This window comes from Dromiciops gliroides, chromosome 5 (genome assembly GCF_019393635.1).
Source record: "Dromiciops gliroides isolate mDroGli1 chromosome 5, mDroGli1.pri, whole genome shotgun sequence".
NCBI classification, from domain to species: domain Eukaryota; kingdom Metazoa; phylum Chordata; class Mammalia; order Microbiotheria; family Microbiotheriidae; genus Dromiciops; species Dromiciops gliroides.
This window is the reverse complement of record NC_057865.1, coordinates 292,940,404-292,960,697: the sequence shown is the minus strand read 5'-3', so window position 1 is coordinate 292,960,697 and position 20,294 is coordinate 292,940,404. Positions and strand designations below refer to the sequence as shown.

General features: G+C 52.4%; 1 protein-coding gene across 1 annotated transcript in view; it reads right to left on the bottom strand.

Annotated features, from left to right (window-relative positions):
- The window catches only part of MEI1 (meiotic double-stranded break formation protein 1), a 69,036-nt gene that overhangs the window by 41,636 nt on the left and 7,106 nt on the right, over positions 1 to 20,294 (bottom strand). Inside the window, exons 4-16 of the mRNA XM_043967779.1 lie at positions 19,433 to 19,506; positions 18,066 to 18,171; positions 17,206 to 17,409; positions 14,806 to 14,936; positions 10,465 to 10,579; positions 9,072 to 9,188; positions 7,354 to 7,453; positions 6,924 to 7,058; positions 5,193 to 5,331; positions 4,237 to 4,328; positions 3,850 to 3,991; positions 1,842 to 1,953; positions 1,188 to 1,248 (exon numbers count right to left, since the gene is read on the bottom strand). Of these exons, the coding sequence (XP_043823714.1) occupies positions 1,188 to 1,248; positions 1,842 to 1,953; positions 3,850 to 3,991; positions 4,237 to 4,328; positions 5,193 to 5,331; positions 6,924 to 7,058; positions 7,354 to 7,453; positions 9,072 to 9,188; positions 10,465 to 10,579; positions 14,806 to 14,936; positions 17,206 to 17,409; positions 18,066 to 18,171; positions 19,433 to 19,506 (1,528 nt within the window). The remainder of the gene's footprint in view (positions 1 to 1,187; positions 1,249 to 1,841; positions 1,954 to 3,849; positions 3,992 to 4,236; positions 4,329 to 5,192; positions 5,332 to 6,923; positions 7,059 to 7,353; positions 7,454 to 9,071; positions 9,189 to 10,464; positions 10,580 to 14,805; positions 14,937 to 17,205; positions 17,410 to 18,065; positions 18,172 to 19,432; positions 19,507 to 20,294) is intronic.

Sequence of the window (20,294 nt, the reverse complement as noted above, 5' to 3'; positions counted from 1 at the left end):
TCAGTGAGCCCTAAGCACCTCATAGCCTCTAACTGCCTTTGACGAGGAAGAGCTTCAGAACGTTTGCTTCTGCCAGGGAGGCTGCGCCCCGTTAGGGACTAGAATGGAGCTGAGGCAAAGCAGAGGACAAAGGGCTTGACCCCAAACAGTTTGTTAAGAGGCACTTCATCTAGTCGAGTCAGGGTCTGAGCCTGGCCCTGTGGAGGTCTTCCTCCAGATGCAGTGCACTCAAGCCTGGGGTTCCTTCTTGGAAACAAGCCAGGGATGCTAAGGAGGTTAACCTCGCAACCTCCAATGACCAAAGATATAGTGGGCACCCTAAGAGCTACTGGGTAAGCACAGAGGCAGGTGCCAGGTCGGCTGATTCATGAGATGGGAGCTGAAGCAGCAACCTCTGTCTCCCCTTCAGTCATTCCATCACTTACAAGAAACCACTGCTCCTTTGTACTATAGCTATGGACCACACAGCCTCACCAGGCAGGTCCTGCCCTGCCCTGCCCTGCGTCAGCGAGCCTCTGTGATCCCTAGTCTGGTGGGCTCACTTTCCATAGCCTGTGTGGGCAGATGTGGGGCTGGGGGCGGTGATGGGTCATCTGCCTCACAACTGGGTCTGGTGGGTTCCTGACACCAGGCACCAGGGACAAGGCAAGAGAACTAGAACCCTGCAAGGAGGAGATGAAGAAGGAGGTTGGGGGGTTGGTGTGTGGACAGCTGGCTCAGAACTCCTGAGCTGCAGAGATGCACCAGCCTCAGCCCCAGCTCAGCCTGCCCAGGAGCAGGGATTGTAGGGGTGTGCCACTGCAGCCAGAGGATGCTTTAAGAAGCAAAGGGCTACCAACATAAAAAGATGGTTTGAATCAACAAAGTTCAAGGGCTGGCAGCTGGGAAACTGATGTAGGGCCGAGTGTCAGCATGATGTATGGGGGGCCACGACTCAAGTCAGAAAGTCTCCGTCTGCTGCCCTGGGAGACCAGCACATGGAGTTATACCCAGATCAGCTCATCTTTTATTATTAACATAGGACCTACCCTGTTCACCCTCATGCATCCATCCTACGCTATAGCTAGTATGCCAACCACTGCCATCAGTGCGAGGTCCCTGCCCAGCTGGTTGGCATCAGACCAGAGCAGGAAGTGCTCCCTCTTCTCCCCGCCCCCGACTTCTGGAAGCCCTGGGCACTCACTTACCTCTGTCCACCACAGAACCGGGCCTTCAGCTCCAGGCTCAGTCTGATGAAGGAGGAGGAGGCTGGAGGAGGCAAGGAAATGAACTGTTTCAGAGACAGGGTCTCAAAGCAGTGGGTTTTCAAAAGCTCCTCCAATACCCCTTCAACCACATCCTGCGACAAGAGGCCAAGCATTGGGAGACACCAGCCCCTGCTTGGCCCATGAGAGCCTGGCTCCTTATCAGAGATAGGCAGGGGCTGCTGACTGGCTCCAGATGGCAGGGGACAGATGGAAAGGCCCCTCTTCGGATTCTGTCTCTGAAATGAGAAGGGGCGTTTTCCATCGTCCTGCATGCTGCCCTGGAGTCCAGTGACAGACAGTCACGGTGCTAGTTTGGTCACCCAGACCCAAGCCACTGAGTCAGCACAGACCGAGCCATCCCTGGTAATGCTTTCCAAGCTAAGACCATTCTGCACTCCAGGACGAAGGGAAGGAGGGAGGACGGCTCCCAGCTCAGCTTCCTCATCTCTAAAATGAGGTGGGAGGATGGGGGGGCTCTAAAACCCCGGCCAATTCTACAGGTGTGAGCCCATGAACTTCGGCAAGGAACCACCAGATGAAGCCAAGGCCAATTTCCTGCCCTCTGAGCCAGGCCCGGGCTCCAGGACTCCGTACCCAGCTTCTTGGAGAATTTCTCCTTCATGCAGGGTACAATGGTGAACAGACTGCTGAGGATCGAGAGGAACGTCTCCATCAGAGCAGGATGAGTGGCATGTTCTGCATGCCTCTAGAACAGGGCGGGAGAGGAGAGATGAAAGGAGAGAGCCATCAGTCACCAAAGGCTGGCCCGGCAAGACAGTCGGCAAAAGCCAACGTCACACCCGGCCACCATCACCCTGATCCCCAGGGCCTATGGCAGAGAACCTGGAACCTCAGGGCTGAGAGAGTTCCCTGACGGAGAAAGAGGTGAGCAGCGGAATAAGCCTTGTTTCAGACTGGTTCTACAGAGAGCCAGCCCCCAAGCCCCACTGAGTGTCCATGGAGTCAGTGCCAGCCCAGCTCACTGACCTAACGGTGTAGGAGCTTCTCCCCTCTGACTGTGCCCAAACACACGCTTTTGAACCCAGCCGGGCAGCACAGGTTTACCCCGAGATGATGGTTAGATGTAGAAAGGTTGTCAGTGAAACCAGAAGAAGGGAAGCCCCAGACTGGGAGGAGCCCTGGGGGGAATCCCTTTATTAAAGAAAGGCCCCTTCAGCAGACAAATAATTACCCACCGAAATTAGATTTAAGTTTGGATTCACCCAAGAGCTTTGCTTTCTCACAGCCTTGACTCAAGGTCACTGCTTTGGATTCCTGTCCCTCCAAATACAGTGTGTTTGGGCCAGGATCCTGGGAGGACTGGGGTGGTGGGAGTTCCTGCCCACCCCCTGCCCATCCCCACCCCACCAGGGGGGACCAATGTCACCCAGGAAGCTAGCTGTGCTGCAGACAAGGCAGTCTGGGGTCACTTGGGGGGGTGGATGTGGGGTGGGGGCCCTCTGGTCAAGGAGAGTTTAAAAGCCATGCTTAGGCCTTGGTCTGGGGGCTCCTGGGCCCTCTCACGGTCTGCTCCCTGCTTCCCCCTGGTGGTTTTTTATCTTCCTGGGCTGCCTGAAGAGCTGCTTCTGCCCAGGGATGGCTGAACAGATTGGCATGAATAGGCCTGGCTAGTAGTCCGGGGCTTCTGGGACTTCTTCCACTCACATCCCCTTTTGGCCCATGACATCATGTTCCCAAGACCCCGGGTATGGAGGGTCATAAAAGAGGCAGACAGAACACTTTTCACGAGCCCCACATTCAGTGACACAACCTCCTATGGGAGCTTGACCCACAATTTAAGAAGCCAGGTATTAGAAGGTTCAATCATCTACTCCCCTTGACCTTGTGGGCCAAAGCACCAGCCCACTGGGCCGCTGGGATCAAGCACACTCTGCTACTCACTCACCCAAGGAGCTCCCCACTAAAGAGATACCAGCCTCTCCTCTCTGAGGAAAAACCCCTGTTCTCAGGACATCCCCAGTACTTTCAGTCTCGAAGCAGAGAGAGGCAGTGTGGCCTAATGGTTAGAGAACTGGCCCTAGAGTCAGGAAGTACTGAGTTCAAGGTGAATCTCGGCCTCCTGCTGTTTTTTGGTTTGGGGTTTTTTTTTTTAGTGAGGCAATGGGGGTTAAGTGACTTGCCCAGGGTCACACAGCTAGTAAGTGTTAAGTGTCTGAGGCCGGATTTGAACTCAGGTCCTCCTGAATCCAGGGCCGGTGCTCTATCCACTGCGCCATCTAGCTGCCCCTTGGCCTCCTGCTGTGACCTGGGGCAGGTCACTGGACTTCTCAGGGCCCAGGCCCCAACATAGGGTTATAAAGCATGCTCCAGTGGAAGGAGTTCTCATACCAGGAGTTCCCACATTACTGAAATCCCAGAAGAAACAATGGAAACATAATTCAACTTGGAAATAACTGTGAGAAATGAGAAGCTGGCCTGAATGCCCCTCACCCAAGACCTGGAATGAGGATCTCAGGCCTCGATGGCCCTGGCCTACCACCAGTGACGTCTCCATGGCCAGCAGCCGCTGTTCTCCTGCCTCCTGACCACGGCACCCTGGCCCCGCTCACTGTGCCCCCACCCCATCCCACAGCCCCCCTACCATCACAGTGGGAATGCAGAGGGAATCACAGATACTCAGCAGGAACTTGGAGAAGGTCTCCAGCGTGTCCCCCTTCTGCATGCTGGGAGCCGTAAAGGGGTTCTCCCGGGCTGAGGGCTCATTGCGAAGGTCCATGGCGAGTCTGGGGAACAGAAAGCAGCAAAGGCCTCTGGGTAAGAGCAGCTTGTGTTTGCTCATTCCCCCCTTCCAAAGGCACGGGGTCCCTCCACTGGGGCTGATCCCAGCCCCTCCAGGCGGCACTTCCCCAGACAGCTTCATGAATGGCTAGGACCACAGCAGCCTCCTGACCCCTGGGCTCTTGCGGGGGGTCACTAGGTGTCTATTGTCCTCAAAGCCCTCCCCGCTGGGCTTCTCGGGGTCACACACCTGCAGGCATTTCGGAAGCCCTCCAAGGCACCCTGAAGGACGTCTCCCTGCTGCAGAACAGCTCTGCTGGCTCCTTGGCTCCATGGAGGGCCCTGGAAGGAAACACATTCGAGGCTGAGAGGGAGAGGCCTGGGGAAGAGAAGGAATGCTGGGAGGCCCTGGGTTCAAATCCCGGCTCTCAGGCTTGCTCCCTGTGTAGCTCATCTGTGATGGGGAGGTGAGGGGGGTGGGCTCGGTGGCCCCCGAAAGTTCCAGGATGCCTTCCTTGGGGCCCTAACCCTAGATTCACATCTGTGCTGCAGAGATGCAGGGAGACAGGAAATGACTGAGCGGGAGAGCTGGGCTTGGAGCTGTGCCCAGACTTCTTCCCCGGGACAGTGCCCTTTTCCTAGAGGCTGGGCCTGGAGGCAGGAAGACCAGGGCTACCATGAGTCTCACTAGCTCTGGGATGCTTTTCTTCATCAGTTTCCTCATCTGTAAAATGGGGGTGATCCCAGGGTTGTTGTGAGGGCCCAGTGAGGTAACCCTGTGAGCTGGCCATGATGTGATTGCTGTTCAGGGCCACCCTAGGCTGGGTGAGGAGCCCCTAGAGGGGGAGGATCTGACAGGACCAGACAGACCCCAGGAGGAATGTAGCCCCAGCCCTCCAGCACTTACAATCCATATCAGGGCAGGGGGAACCACAGGGCACAAGGAGGCCCCTCAGTGGAGGTGGGGCACTGGAGAGGGGAAGAGGATCTGGAGTCCCGAAGGGACCTGTGTTTTTAGCTTGTCATCTCACCACTGGGTCTCAGTTTCCCCTGCTGTAACTGGGGGGGGGGAGAGGTTGAACTAGTTCATCTGAGGCTCCTTCAGCTCTACATCTTTGGTGCTAGCAGACTAGAAGCTCCCTGCAGGCAAGAGCAGGCTCATTTAGCCTGGGGATCTCCCGCTCTGACCATCTCTGTGCCCATTACCCTTGGGAGCAGCGGGTCGTGACTGAGGAGAGGCCCCCGGCTCAGGGGTGGCAGCAGGTCCCTGCAGCGGTCCAGCAGCGCTTGGACCAGGGCCTGAAGCTCTCCATACGGCACCGGTGGTGAATTCAGGTGGTCCTTCCTGTAGAGGGCAGAGGAAAGCAGGCGTGGGTAGGCACAGGTATGGATTGGCATCAGACCCCAGCTCAGGGACACCAAGGCCCAGCTGGCCGCACTCCAGCTTCTCATGGGCAGGCCAGGCAGTGGCTTTTGTCCTGAGGATTGAGAAGGACACCCACAGAGCCTGAGCCTGAACCAATGAAGTCTGCAAGTCGGCAAAATTAGCTGTCCTGCAGAAGGGTCCTGCTGCCTGAGGGAAGAAAAGAAAGGAACCCCCTCATTTCAGAGGCCACGGGCCTGGGGAAAGCTTGGGGACAGGGGTTTGGCCTACCATAAAGCAAAGCTTCCTGCCTGTATGCCTTTGCCCACCCTGCTGGGCCTCGATTTCCTCACCTGTAAAGTAAGGTGGTCCCATGAGATATTTCTGAGGACCATTCCGGCTCTCACATTCTATGTTCTTAGGACTCCAGGATTTGAACTCAAGTTTTCCTGACTCAGAGACCAGATCTCTATCCACTGTACTGGGCCTCAGACAGTCCTCAGGGCTAAGTGTTTCTTTTTTCTTTTTTTTTTTTTGGTAAGGCAATTGGGGTTAAGTGACTTGCCCAGGGTCACATAGCTAGTGTTAAGTGTCTGAGACCGGATTTGAACTCAGGTCCTCCTGAATCCAGGACCAGTGCTTTATCCACTGTGCCACCTAGCTGCCCCCCAGGGCCAAGTGTTTCAATCAAGCCCCAAGCATTTATGAAGTGCTTACCAGGTACTATGCCCTATACCGGGGTGGACTGGGGAAACTCCTCAAACTCTCAATCTCTTCCCTTTGCCCCGGCTGAGCCCCCCTTCTTCCATGCTGTCGCTATGGCCCCCTGACACATGCAGGCAGCACATTTCATCAGGGGGTGCTGTGCCCTAGTTTATAAGTCAAATATTGACTGAATAATCAGTCACAAAGGACATATTTTTGTTCATCAAACTAAAGAAACCACAACTTGACTCTATTTGAGCATGATACTCATGTTTACCAAAGAAAGACAAGTTATCCTTCCCAAGGGTGCAGCACACTTCAATACAAACACAGCCGCTTTCCTTGGAGACAGGTGGGTGGGCCTGGGCCACTTCCTGCCCCCCTCCCCGCCCCCACCACACACCTGTGCTCTCACCCACAGGCTGGAGAAGCATTCCCATGAAACTGAGGCACCATGCCCATAGCTACCATCTCACCTGATCCATCAAAGTAACCAGGAATCTTAAGGATTGGAAGGGACCCAATTGGTCAAAGGCAACTGAAGCCAAACCCCTGCCACAGGGCTCCAGGCAACAGGCTGAGCATCCCCACTTTGCTTGAACACCACAACAGACAAGGAGCTCACCCCCCACAAGGCTCCTAGCTTCAAGTGCTCTAGAAATGGGAATTATCACCTCACAAGGCAGCCCCGGGCCAGAAGCTCTAGCAGCTCCTGAGACAAACTCTGCCTCCCTCTAACTCCCCTGCTCCAAAGGTCAGCAGGAGAATCCAAGGGCCAACCCAAGCAACGATGATGGGAGAAACCAAAGCTGACTGGTGACCTCGGACACAGGGACCACAGAAGAGACTCCTCAGCCTCAGCCCCTTACCTGAAAAAAGCTGCCACAGCGCCGACCGCCTCGGCCACCACCTCCAGGACAGGGCTGCTCACGGCCTCCCGGAGAACCCCACTGGCATCTCTGCAGGTGGCCGAGTTTGTGAAAAGCTTGATCTCTTCTGGCTGCCTGGCAAGTGGAAAAGGATCTAGTGATTTAAAGGAAGTCATCTCCCAATCCTGCCTCTTGCCCTGCCTGCCCAGCACGGCCCAGCCGGGGCTGCCCTCTGCCCCGCCTCAGCCCAGCCGGGGCTGCCCTCTCTCCCCTTGTCCTCCATGGGCCAGCTGTGGCTGCCCTCTCTCCCCTTGTCCTCCATGGGCCAGCCGGGGCTGCCCTCTGCCCTGCCTCAGCCCAGCCGGGGCTGCCCTCTCTCCCCTTGTCCTCCATGGGCCAGCTGGGGCTGCCCTCTGCCCTCTGCCCTCACCGCCTCAGAATCTCCGTGAAGAGCAGCAGACCCTGCTTGAGGAGTTCTGGGTTGTTCAGCTGCAGGATGCCCTTCAGGCTCCGCACCAGCGACTCGATCCCTGCATTGGGGTGACAAGGGCCAGGGGTGGTCCAGTCCCAGCTGGCCCCTGCCCAGGCACTCTTCCTTCACCACCCTCCAAAAACAGGCAGACTCACAAGCAAGGAGGGACAGGCCATTTTCACAAGAATGGAACATACCCAGACAACCAAGTCCATTCAGCCAACATTAAGCACCAACCGTGTGCAAGCCTAAGGCAGAAGCAGCCACCTAGCAGAGCGGAAACAGGACCGGCTCTGGAGTCAGAGGACCTGGGCTCAAATCTCCCCCCTTCCCTGGGCCCCACTTTTCCTATCTGTAAACAAGGGCCTGAGGTCCCTTCCAGCTCCAGGCCTAGGGTCCCAAGCCCTTTGTGAAGGAGTGCCACATCAGCACCCAATGCTGCTGGGGCACTTCTCTGGGCACAGCCTGGTGACTCTGGGCTGCTTCTCCTTTACATTGGGGTAGGGGGGAAGCCAAGCCAGAGGGGCTTGGTCTCAGGACCCTTACAGCTCTGAATCAATGGGTCACAAATCTAGTGAGGGCGGGGCCCCTTTTACAGATGAGAAAACCAAGGCCCAGAGAGGCAGCACTTTCTCCAGGGACTCTTGTCAAAGCTTTCTATCTGAGGACATAAGGGATGCAAGGAGGACTCTGAAGAGGTGCCCACCTTCTGGAGGACAGAGCCTGGGGCCTCTCACACACCTGAGCCTCAAGGCAAATGCTCCAAAGAACCTAGCAGAGACCCTGGGACTGGGATACCAGCCTCCGGAGAGTAAACACCTGCTGCCGCGGGCCAGGGCAGGGATGGCAGTGATAGAGAAGAAAGTGAACAGAGGGCAGCCTCTCTCTTTCTCTTTACGACAGTGACACCCTCCCCCCCCCCCACTCACACACATACAAACTCACCCACTCTCTCTCATATACTTAGCCTTCCCACCAGACTCATCCCCACACACTCACAGGGCCCCCCCATGTGCCCCATCCCTCTTCATCTCCACTCCTGGCAAGAAGCCTTGTGTGACTCCCCACCCCCCCATCCAGCTTGCCCATCGGGTACACTGTCTGCCAGAGCTGTTGCATGTTGTCTCTCCCTGGAGATTTAAAGCTCCTCAGACTGACTGTTCTTTGCCCCTTTTTTGTATCCCCAGAGCTTAGCATGGCCTTGCACACAGTAGGGCCTTAATGTTTGCTGACTTGACCTGGTTACTATCACACTCCTTCTGCCCCAGAGCAGCCTGGGGGTGCTTCCTGAGCTGCTCATCTGCTCTGGAGGGTGTAGGCCCAGGCCCCACTTGTGGGTTCCCCCCATTGGGCCCCATTCCCACCACGCAGATGGGGCACTGAGGGTGAGGAACAGAGAAGGGTCTGGAGGCAGTGAGAGCAGCCGGTAAGAACAGCACTTTGCAAAATGCTTCACATACATGATCTGATTTTATCCTCACACCAACCTTGGCAGGCAGGTACCATTATTATTCCCATTTCACAGATAATGAAACAGAGGTGGACAGGTGAAGTGACTTGCCCAAGGTCACGCAGTCAGAGCCAAACTCAGACGGCCCTGCCGCAGGCCCAGGGCTCCATCCACTTCATCCCGTAGCTACTGTAGCCGCCCAGGTGCCCAGTGCCCGGGTACGAACCATACACGGTGTGACACTTGGAAAAGAAAAGGTGCTCTTCAGCCAGGAGCAGCAAGCAGCCATACACGGAGCAGAGCAGGGCCTCGCTGGTGCAGGAGAGATGCTCAAACAGGAACTCTATGATGAGAGGGGGCTGCGCTACTGGACTGGGACAATCCCTCGCTGACGGATCCCATGCCTTTACAGGCTCCCCAATTTTAGAGGGGGAAAGGCCCCCACTGGCCGCTGCATCCAAGCCAGAGGAGCTCCGGCGAGGGCAACCCTCTCCCCAGGGCAGCCCTGCAGCCAGCCCCCTTTGTGCTTCCCCCATTGGGCCAGTCTAATAATACCCATCCTTCTCCCACAGGACAGGTCCCGGAGGCCCTCTTCAATGCCCTAAAGGCCCAGGGCAGGGGGCTGGGCGGGGGGGGAGCTCCTGGAAGCAATGCCCAAGGAGGCATTGTTTGTTTTGGGGGAAGGAGCAGGCCCCCCCTCCTCCTCCCTCCCAGGATCCTGCTGGGGGTAGGGGGGCAGCTGTCTCAAAGGCTTCTTGAGCCCATATGCCAGTACTATCCTATTACTCTAAGGTACTCCTTCGAAGGCCAGCCACGTAATCCCATGGCTAACAGGGCATTAGAAGGGGCTAAGAAATGGGCCCTGCCTCTGTGACTTACTACTTGGACTGCTGACCTTGGACAGGCCACAGCGCCCACCAACACCTTTTGGATTTTCGGTCTGAGGTGTGAGGACATGATTGACATTATCTAGCCTCATCTGAACCCCAAACAACCCCATGGGGTAACAGCGCTATAATCGTCCCCATTTCGAACACGAGGAGACCAAGGCCCAGAGAGCTCTAGTGACTTGGCCAGGGTGGCTCAGCCAGCAAACATCATATTAAGGGTTCAAACCCAAGTCTCTCTGAACAAAAACCCATCATCTCTCTTTCCCACTAACAGGTGTATAAGCTGCGAGGTCCCTTCCTGCTGTACATTTCATGGTCCTTTAGAGCAATCTAAACAGTTTCTGACCCAATGCCTGGAATCCTCCAATCTACTGTGTGATCTCAAGAAAGTCCCTTTCCTTTCCGGGCCTCAGGTTACCCATCTATCAGATGAAGAAAGGGGGTGGGATCAGACTATGTCCAGGGCCCCTTCCAGCTCAAAGTCAAATAAGCTCCACGTTAAACCCAGGGAAATCAAGTCCCTTGGACGAGGGACTGACGTGAGCCCGTGAGGAGGCAGGAGGAGAAAGCAGGGTGTTCTGGGCTAGAGCCCTCAGTGGGGGGAGCCTGAGTGCCGATCACACAGGACGGTGCTAACAAGGCCTTCCTCCAGAGGCCTGCCATGGCCTCCACCTTCCTGTCCCTCTCTGGAGCCCAGGGCCCTGCAGTAGGAAGAAGACCAGCCCCTACCTGGGATGTCGGCGTGGATGAAGGCTGGGGCATATTTCACAGGAGAATGGACCAGCACGGCTGCCATGCAGTGGACGCTGGCCACCTTCAAGATTTCATCTCTGGAGAGCAGCAGCTGGACACAAAGGCAGAGAGCACACCCTTCGGTCACCTCCAGCCCCTGGCTAGGAGGGCATGGCCGTGACTTATGAAAAGGAGGACATTAAATGGTAGGAGAGGCATCATCTCAAATCAACCCACTGAGCTTGCTACCATACGGACCACCAGAGAGGCCACTGGCTCTAAATGAAGCAATTAATGCTGCTGACAGCATCACCTGGGGAATCAGAGTGGCATCCAGCCCACGCCACCATGGCACAAACAGGTGGAGCTTGGGAGGGGAGAGGCCCCCTTGCCCTTGTGGCATCAAGCCCTCAGGAGGATGTCATTTCCAGCCCAATCCCAAATGGAGGCTTTGAACCTTCAGTGTGACAAAGGTGGCGGCAGCACCCAGAAACACCCCTGTCAGAAGAGGGGGAGGTTCTAACATCAGAAGCAGGCGGGCCTTGGGAGTCAGAGACCCACATGCTGTGGCAGTAGATTCTGTGGAATGACATGGGAAGGGGGCACGGGGAGCAGAAGTGAAACAGGAAATCACTAAGGTGGGAAAGGAAGACCCCCCCCAATATAGGCAGATTTTTTGACAGACCTAGAAGGGGCCTGTCTGTTGTCAACTCCTTCATCTCAGTATTTTGGGGGGGGGCAGGGCAATGAGGGTTAAGTGACTTGCCCAGGGTCACACAGTTAGTAAGTGTCAAGTGTCTGAGGCCAGATTTGAACTCAGGTCCTCCTGAATCCAGGGCCAGTGCTTTAACCCCCAGTGTTTGGGGGTTCTATGAGACCCAGCTGTCTCAGTCTTTTTAAATATTAAAAGTGTGAAGCATTTTTTTTGGTAAGTTTATGACAAAGACAATGTAGATACATACAGGTCCCTCTACATTCCTCTCCAGGGTCTTCCTGGCACCTCCCAAGTCCAGGTCCCCCTCACCTCTCACCTGGGCCCTCATATTAACCCCCTGCAAATTGCTCTCTAGACTCCTCTTGTTCAGTCCTTTCAGTCATGTCTGACTCTTCATGACCCCATTTGAGGTTTCCTTGGCAGAGATCCTGGAGCAGTTTGCCATTTCCTTCTCTGGCTCATTTTACAGATAAGGAAACTGAGGCAAACAGGGTGAAGTGACTTTTCCAGCTAAGTATCTGAAGCTAGATTTGAACTCAGGTCTTCCTGATTCTAGGCCCAACACTCTATCCACTGTGCTCCCTAGCTGACCCTCCAGCTTTCTCATCTTTCACCAAATCAAACTTTACCCAGCCGCCAAAATAATGACCCAAAGGCCCGATTGTCATGTTCCTCACTGGCTTTATCTTTTTAAAAATAAAAGGTAGTTGTACATTTAATAATGATCATCAGCACAACTAATTAAAATGGCTTTGTAACGATTTACCTTAAACATCCCAGCAGGTTTTCTGTCCCTCCCTCCCCGCCTGCCCCAGGATCCCTCCATCGACTCTCCTCTTTGGGCAGTTCTCTCTGGGCCTCTCTTCTATTCGAGTGGTTTGCTTTGCGCTATTTCATAACGTTCTTCCCAGATCTCTCTATTTCTCCTCCTTGGAGCCTTAATTACATGACAGCATTCCCTGACATCCATACAGTGAATATGTCAATGCCATGCCTACATTTCATTTCTTCAGCCGTGCCCGTCTTCCTAAACATGGAGGCTGCTTCTAGCTTTCTGCCGCTACACGTCGCACAGCCAACCATGAGTTGCTTCCAATCCCCAGCAGAATGGAGTACAAAGGAGCTCCTCGGGCTGCCACAACCCGGCTCCCACGGCTTTCTAGGCTAATGTGGCCCCTGGCCCTCCCGCGCCCAACATCCCAGCCAGACCCGACCTGCTCGCCATCACTTCCTCTGCTCCTCACCAGCCCGTTCATTTGCTTGCTCTGCCCCCATCTCCACCTGTCTTCCTGACCTCTTCCCTGAGGGCCCCCAAACCCCTTTACTCAGAGGGGACCCTCTCCTGAGGGTGCCTGCATTCTCCCTTATCGGTGCATCTCTGCCCCATCATCCTCTGTCTATGATACTGCCAGTCCTCTGAAGGCGGACTGTCAGGTTTAATGGGTTTGTGCCCAGGGTGGAGCATGGGCCTTGCACACGGAGGTGTGTGAGAGGAGGCGTTATTTAATCAGGTGTTTGGGAGAGGAGGTGGCTGCCAAGCAGAAGATCTTGCATCTGATGTACACCAGTGGGGGCTGGGGAAAAGCCAGGTGGTCCATGGTGGTGGCAAGACCACCAGAGGGCCAGCCTGGGGATGGGTGCTGCTGGAACTCCACTCCCCACAAAGCCAGGAAGGAAGGGTGCTCCCCTGGGGAGAAAGCAGGCCCTGGGGCACAGCCGTTTGCCTATCCTGGGCTGTAGCTCTACCAGCAAGCATGTGCTTGTTTGTTGACTGGGTCTGGCAGGCAGCCTCCACAGGACTCAGCCGCCAGGCCTCCATCTCTTTGGTTACAGAAGGCACAGAGCCATGGAGGCTGCCAAAGGCCTTTGTTTCCACTGCCCCAGAGCTCCATCCAGTAAAAACCCAGGCCTCCAGGGCCCAGGCTGTGAGTAGATCTTGGGGCTGAGAACCCACAGGCATATGCAACATCCCAACAGCTGTGCCAAAGTATCAACACTGCAGGGCTGTAAAAGGGCATCCAGGCATTGTACGGGCAGCGATTATAGCTCAGTCCCTGGGTGGTTTGTGACAGGGCCTCGGAGCAGAGATGGAGGGAGCAAGAGGAAAAGGAGAGAGAAATTAATAATATTAATAATAGGGTGTTTGGGGGTTTTATGAGACCCAGAGAGCCTGGCCAGACCTTTCTTGGGGCCAGCCCAGAGTCAGAACAATTTCCAAGGAAACATAGAATGACCTTGCTGACTACCTACAGGAAGTTACCTTGCTCAAAACCACACCCACCTGAAAGCCTTGTTCCCGCCAGAGGATCTGGGCTCTGGGCTCTTACACCTGCATGACTGTACCGAACCACCCTCAAATCCAGTGAACCAATAGATTTGAAGGATGCCAGCCAATTAGCTTTCAGCAGTGTGTAAGGGCCGCCTCTGGTCCTTCCCTCAGAGAGCTTCCGCTGGCTGATCTCTCGCTTGGGCCTGGAACGCTCAAGGAGGCAGGACACAGATGATTACCTCCCCTAGATCCTAGCTAGACTTTCCTAACTTTCAGGGTCATGTGCTCTATAGCCTCTAAGTAACAAATATATGATAAACCCCAGCTAATTTTCCCTAAACTTGGGACAGTAATAAGGCAACCACATTTAATTTTATATGCCACAGGAGCATGAGTGAGCTTGGAGCAGTTATTGGGGGCAGACAACAAAGCCAAGCTTGTGCAAGGGGGTGGGTCCTGGGGTGCGGATGGATGGGACTGATGCTGGGTTCACGGTGAATGAGTGACACAAGTTAAGCTGTAAAGCAGGACTGATTTTAAAAAACAGAAGAGCAGCTTGATGGAATAAGTTAGGTTAAAAAGACTGAAGCAAAAGAAAACAGTCAGGGTCAGCTAGGTGGCACAGCGGTCCTGGATTCAGGAGGACCTGAGTTCAAATCCAGCCTCAGACACTTGACACTTACTAGATGTGTGACCCTGGGCAAGTCACTTAACCCTTATTGCTCTGCCAAAAAAGGGAAAATAATAATAAAATAAGGGCAATAAGCACTTTAAAAAAAAAAGTCACCCCAGGGGGCCACTAGCTCCTTCACTGTTCAACAAAACTGCTGGGGAAACTGGGAATCAGTCTGGTAGAAATTAGGTTTAGACAAACAACTTACACCATATACCATAAGGTCATATCATACACAAATTAGAGAAGGGAAGAAGATGCCTTTCCAGGAACAGGTAGAATTCTTAACTAAACCAAGGTCAGAAGTCATCACAGGAGATAAGATGGATCATTTAAGTGCAATAAATGTTATCCTTTTGAACAAGCCCACTGAATAATCTTAAACTGAAAGTACATGGGCAGAGTGGGTTCTACTATTTGTGCCTAATACCAATCTCCACTAACAAGTCCAGACTATGGACCCCATGATATCAAGCCTGGACAGTCCTGAGATATCTGGGTGACACTCTCCTGAGTATCCCAGTGTCACTGCATGGAACAAGAGAATGCTCAGAGAGAACTTAACAGACCTGAACTCCAGTGTAAACATGGTGAGCAGCTCCTGAGTCTACAGGAACGGCTCTGTAACAGAGACAGGAGATAGTTTTTGATCAGTCCACCAGGAACCCCCGCAAGAATTACCTTTTTAAGCACCAAGGGCAGAGTATTTTCCTCTTGTGGTAGCTCAGCATTTTCAGAAATCCCCGCTGCCCCAGACTTGCTCATTATAGTTGATACAAAGTGCTCGTATTTCAGGAGCTGTCTCAGCAAAGCTGTGAAAATAAAGAGGAAAAGAAAGCCCCCTCAAGCACAGAGGCTGGTGATCAAGCCCCCAGAATCACTCCCCCCAAGAAAACACCTCTGGCTTTCTACTCTGGGACAGTGCTTCCTTAGCCCAGAGCAGGTGCTCCATAAACTGGATGGATGGATGGATGATGGATGGATAGATGGATGGATGGATGATGGATGGATGATAGATGGATGGATGACAGATGGATGATAGATGGATGATGGATGGATGATAGATGGATGGATGATGGATGGATGATAGATGGATGATAGATGGATGATGGATGGATGATAGATGGATGGATGGATGGATGATAGATGGATGATAGATGGATGGATGATGGATGGATGATGGATGGATGATAGATGGATGATGGATGGATGATAGATGGATGGATGGATGATGGATGGATGGATGATGGATGGATGATAGATGGATGATAGATGGATGATAGATGGATGGATGATGGATGGATGATAGATGGATGGATGGATGATGGATAGATGATAGATGGATGGATGGATGATGGATGGATGATGGATGGATGATGGATGAATGGATGAATGGATGGATGGATGGATGGATGATGGATGAATGGATGAATGGATGGATGGATGATAGATGGATGATGGATGGATGATGGATGAATGGATGAATGGATGGATGGATGGATGGATGATGGATGGATGATGGATGGATGATGGATGAATGGATGAATAGGTGGATGATGGATGGTTGATGGATGGATGATGGATGGATGGATGATGGATGGATGATGGATGGATGATGGATGAATGGATGAATGGATGGATGATAGATGGATGATGGATGGATGATAGATGGATGATGGATGAATGGATGAATGGATGGATGATAGATGGATGATGGATGGATGGATGGATGATGGATGGATGATGGATGAATGGATGAATGGATGGATGGATGGATGGATGATGGATGGATGATGGATGGATGGGTGGATGGGACGGATGGATGATAGATGGATGGATGGATGGATGATAGATGGATGATGGATGGATGATGGATAGATGATGGATGGATGATGGATGGATGGCTGGCTGGTTGGCTGGATGGATGATGGCTGGATGGATGATGGCTGGATGGCTGGATGGCTGGATGGATGATGGATGATGGATGAATGGATGGATGGATGGATGGATGGATGGATGGATGATGGATGAATGGATGAATGGATGGATGGATGATAGATGGATGATGGATGGATGATGGATGAATGGATGAATGGATGGATGGATGAATGGATGGATGAATGGATGGATGGATGATGGATGGATGATGGATGGATGATGGATGGATGATGGATGAATGGATGAATAGGTGGATGATGGATGGTTGATGGATGGATGATGGATGGATGGATGATGGATGGATGATGGATGGATGATGGATGAATGGATGAATGGATGGATGATAGATGGATGATGGATGGATGATAGATGGATGATGGATGGATGGGTGGATGGGACGGATGGATGATAGATGGATGGATGGATGGATGATAGATGGATGATGGATGGATGATGGATAGATGATGGATGGATGATGGATGGATGGCTGGCTGGTTGGCTGGATGGATGATGGCTGGATGGATGATGGCTGGATGGCTGGATGGCTGGATGGATGATGGATGATGGATGAATGGATGGATGGATGGATGGATGGATGGATGGATGGATGGATGGATGGATGATGGATGGGTCTCCCTCAGCCTCCAGGATAGGAACAAACCCCGAAGTGGGTTTGTTCTATTCAACAACGTGCACAGAACTAGGTGCCCCCACATCACACTGATGGAGCTAAGGTCTGATCCCTAGGGCAAGTCAAGTGGGAAAGGCAGCATAGCCTCCAGACCCTTTCCTTCTCTTCCTCTTCTATGTCAAAGATCCCTGACGTCATTAGTGTGGTCATTCCCACCACTGATAGTGGTCATCCCAACTTTAAGAGGTCAGCCTTTGGCAGCTGCTGATGACTAGTCATGTGGTGGGCTTCTCCCTCCTCAGAAGGGCCTATGAAGAAGCCTTTCCACCTTGAAAGGACCTCACAGAGCTAATCCCCATCTGCCACTGCCTTCAAGAGCCCAGGCCCACCTCCAATGGGAGATGAGTCGCCTTCTCTGGGGCTCAGGTAATTTGCCAGACAAAGTCCTGCACGCAGCTGACAGCAGATTTCCCAAAGCTTTAAAAAGCTCTCTGGCCTCCTCTGTGCCTCACCCATGCAGTTAATCTGCAGCTCCTTTGTCTGGGCCTTGTTCAGTGTGGTAAGGAAGAGGGGACACAGCTTCTCCCTGAAGTGGCCAGACAGCTTCTCTGCCACAGTAGGAAAGGAATACAGCTTCCCATACAGATAGCAGACCGCAGCCTTCACTGCTTCATTGGGGTGAATCAGGCACCCCAACTGATGCTCCACCAGGTTACCTGCCCAGGAAAAGCGCAAAAGCAACTAAAGCAGGAGTGGCTGCCATTCAGAAGCCTGAAGCCCAACCCATACCAAAAAAATCATCATCTTATTATCCCACACTCACCCAGCGCCACCCTCACAACAGCATGACTAAGTAGGCAGGGCATGTTACTATGCCCATTTTAGAGATGAGGAAGCTGGTGGAAAGACCACTGTAGTGGGGACTCGGAAGACCTGCATTCTACATGTGGAAGCACTGGCTTCAAAGCGAGGAGGCGAAAAGTCAATGATTTGCCTGAGCCAGGAAGCATCAGAGAGGGGACTTTAACCAATGTTTTTCTGATTCTGAGTCTGGTCAGTATCTTTCCACTTTACCATCACCCTCTCAGTCTCTCCCCTCAGGGGTCTGCAATTTAACGAGGAAGAGAGAAAAGGGTCATGTGAAAAATCACAAAACCATATGAAGAAGTACCAGACTAATATGATGAAAACAGTAGTTCCCATGTCTAACACATTTTAAGGTTTACAAAGTGTTTTTCTATAAAGTGAGCAGCTTAAGAGTTATGAGCCCATTTTAGAGATAAAGTAACTGATGTTCAGAGGAATGGCATGTACTGAATCCTGTGGAAGCTGCATCAAGGGCAGGGAGAAAAGCAGAACAAGCAGCACTCACCATGTTCTGTCACAAGAATCTCAGCAAGGGAAGGGATGGCATCCACCATTTTGCCCAGGAGGCTCACTGTGGCCAGGCTGCCCCTCAGGTTGGACATGTTACAGAGCTGTGAAGGAAGTAATAGCAAAAGCTCTTGTTTCTTTAGTACCTTAAGGCTGAAAAGGGACAGAGAAGGAAACTGAGATTGAGAAAGATAAACCATCCCAAAGGAGGCAATTGGTGCCAAAGTGCCAGGCCATGCCCTGCCCAGGCAATGGGAAGAACCTCTCACGGGTAATACCAGCCTCACCAGGATTTGCTGAGAAAGCAAACAGCACCTAGGTGAGATGCACAGATCCTAAGCCCTGATGTGCTGGAAGCTAGAAAATGGGTTGAATGAAGAAATCTGCGCCAGTCATCATCTATGGCCAGAAAGCTCACCCACCCCTTACATTCTCTGTCTCTCTCTGTGTCTCTCTGTGTCTCTCTGATGCATGGCACACACACACACACACACACACACACACACACACACGCGCGCGCGTGCACACACACACACACATCCCATCTTCCAGCAGCTGAGCATCTGATGCATAATACTAATATAGACAACTGTCCAGGGCCCATGTAGGTAACAGAACAAAAACATGGAATAAAAACATGGACTGACAGTAGTCACATTCAATTCAATCAGTATTTATTAAGCATGGGAAGGGCAGGGTGCCAGGTCCTAGGCATACCAAGATTGAAAATACCCTGGTTCACTTTTGGGTATTTTTCCCAAAGAAATCATGGAAAGGGGAAAGGGACCCACATGTACAAAAATATTTATAGCTGCTCTTTATGTGGTGGCAAGGAATTGGAATATATATATATATATATATATATATATATATATATATATATATATATATATATATATAACCTATATCAGATTACCTGCTGTCTAGGGGGGGAAGGGAGCGGAGGGAGGGAGAAAAATCTGAAATTGGAAAGCTTGTATAAACAAAAGCAAAGAACTATCTTTACATGTAACAGGAAAAAAATAAAATACTTTATTAATTAAAAAAAAAAAGAAAATACCCTGGTTCCTGATGTGAAAGAGCTTCTATGCCAGGGTCAGGACAGATAGAACCCTAAAAATAACAGCACGAGTTAGAATGTGAAAAGGCCAGAGAAAAGGTGAGGAAGGAAGGAAGGGACCGCCCATATGTGAGCAAACTGACAAGCCTTCTGCCAGGCAGGGGTGGCCCCTCAGGTGGGACTCAGAGGAAGGGAGGGATGCCAGCAGGCGGACGGCAGGAGATAAAGGCTGGGTTGGATCTATCATCTAGAAGCAGATTTTCAGCAACTGCTGGAAGTGAGGAAGGAACACAACCATCACTGACCTCTTTCTGGCATTCTTCCAGCAAGCAGCGGACAAACGGCCCCAGCTTCAGTTGGACAATGAGCTGAATAAGGACTAAGCAGAAAGAATTAAATTAGCCAAACACCAGGCACGCTCGCTGGGGGAGAAACAAAGATAGTGGGACATGGTCTTCTCCCTCAAGAAATTTATACTCTAGTGTAGAGGGGACAGGATGGTTGGGGAGAGAAATAGGGAAAGTCCAAATATACCATGTGAGTGAATGAGGAAAGCACGCGAGGAGGTCTGAGAAGGACAGGCCGTCAGAGATAGCTCTCAGCCCTCTAGCGGGAGATGGGACCCACCTTCCTATTTCTAGCCAAATTATAACTTTAATTCAAGCTGTGCCCCCACTCCATGTGGCAGATTAAGAACCCGAGGCACAGGGGTTGTTCCTGGTAACACGAGTAGTAAGGAGCAGTGGGGAGATTCAAACCCAGGATGCTCAATTCTAAACCCAGGGTTCTCTTCACTAGGCCATGAGGTCTTCCTCCCAAACTCAGTAGCCCCGCCCATTCCTGCTGCATGGGTGCAGGGGCCCTTAGCCCCACTTTTTCTCAATGACAGGGGATCATCTTTATGACACTGGCTATTCTGCAGTGTTAACCTAGTGCCCTTCTGTGGCATTCACACTCCCAGATGTTATGAACGCTTTTGATGTTCTTCCCGTCTTCTCCTTGCTCTCAGACTGTCAGCTGCCCCTTCTCAATGCTGCCACAGTGCCTGCCCAGGCACCCCCTTTCTGCCCCTTCTAACTCAAGCCTCCAGTGTGGGACCAAAAACCCCAGAACCACGTTGGCTTCAATGCAGGTAAAACAGAGAAGCACAGAGAGACTTTTATAAGA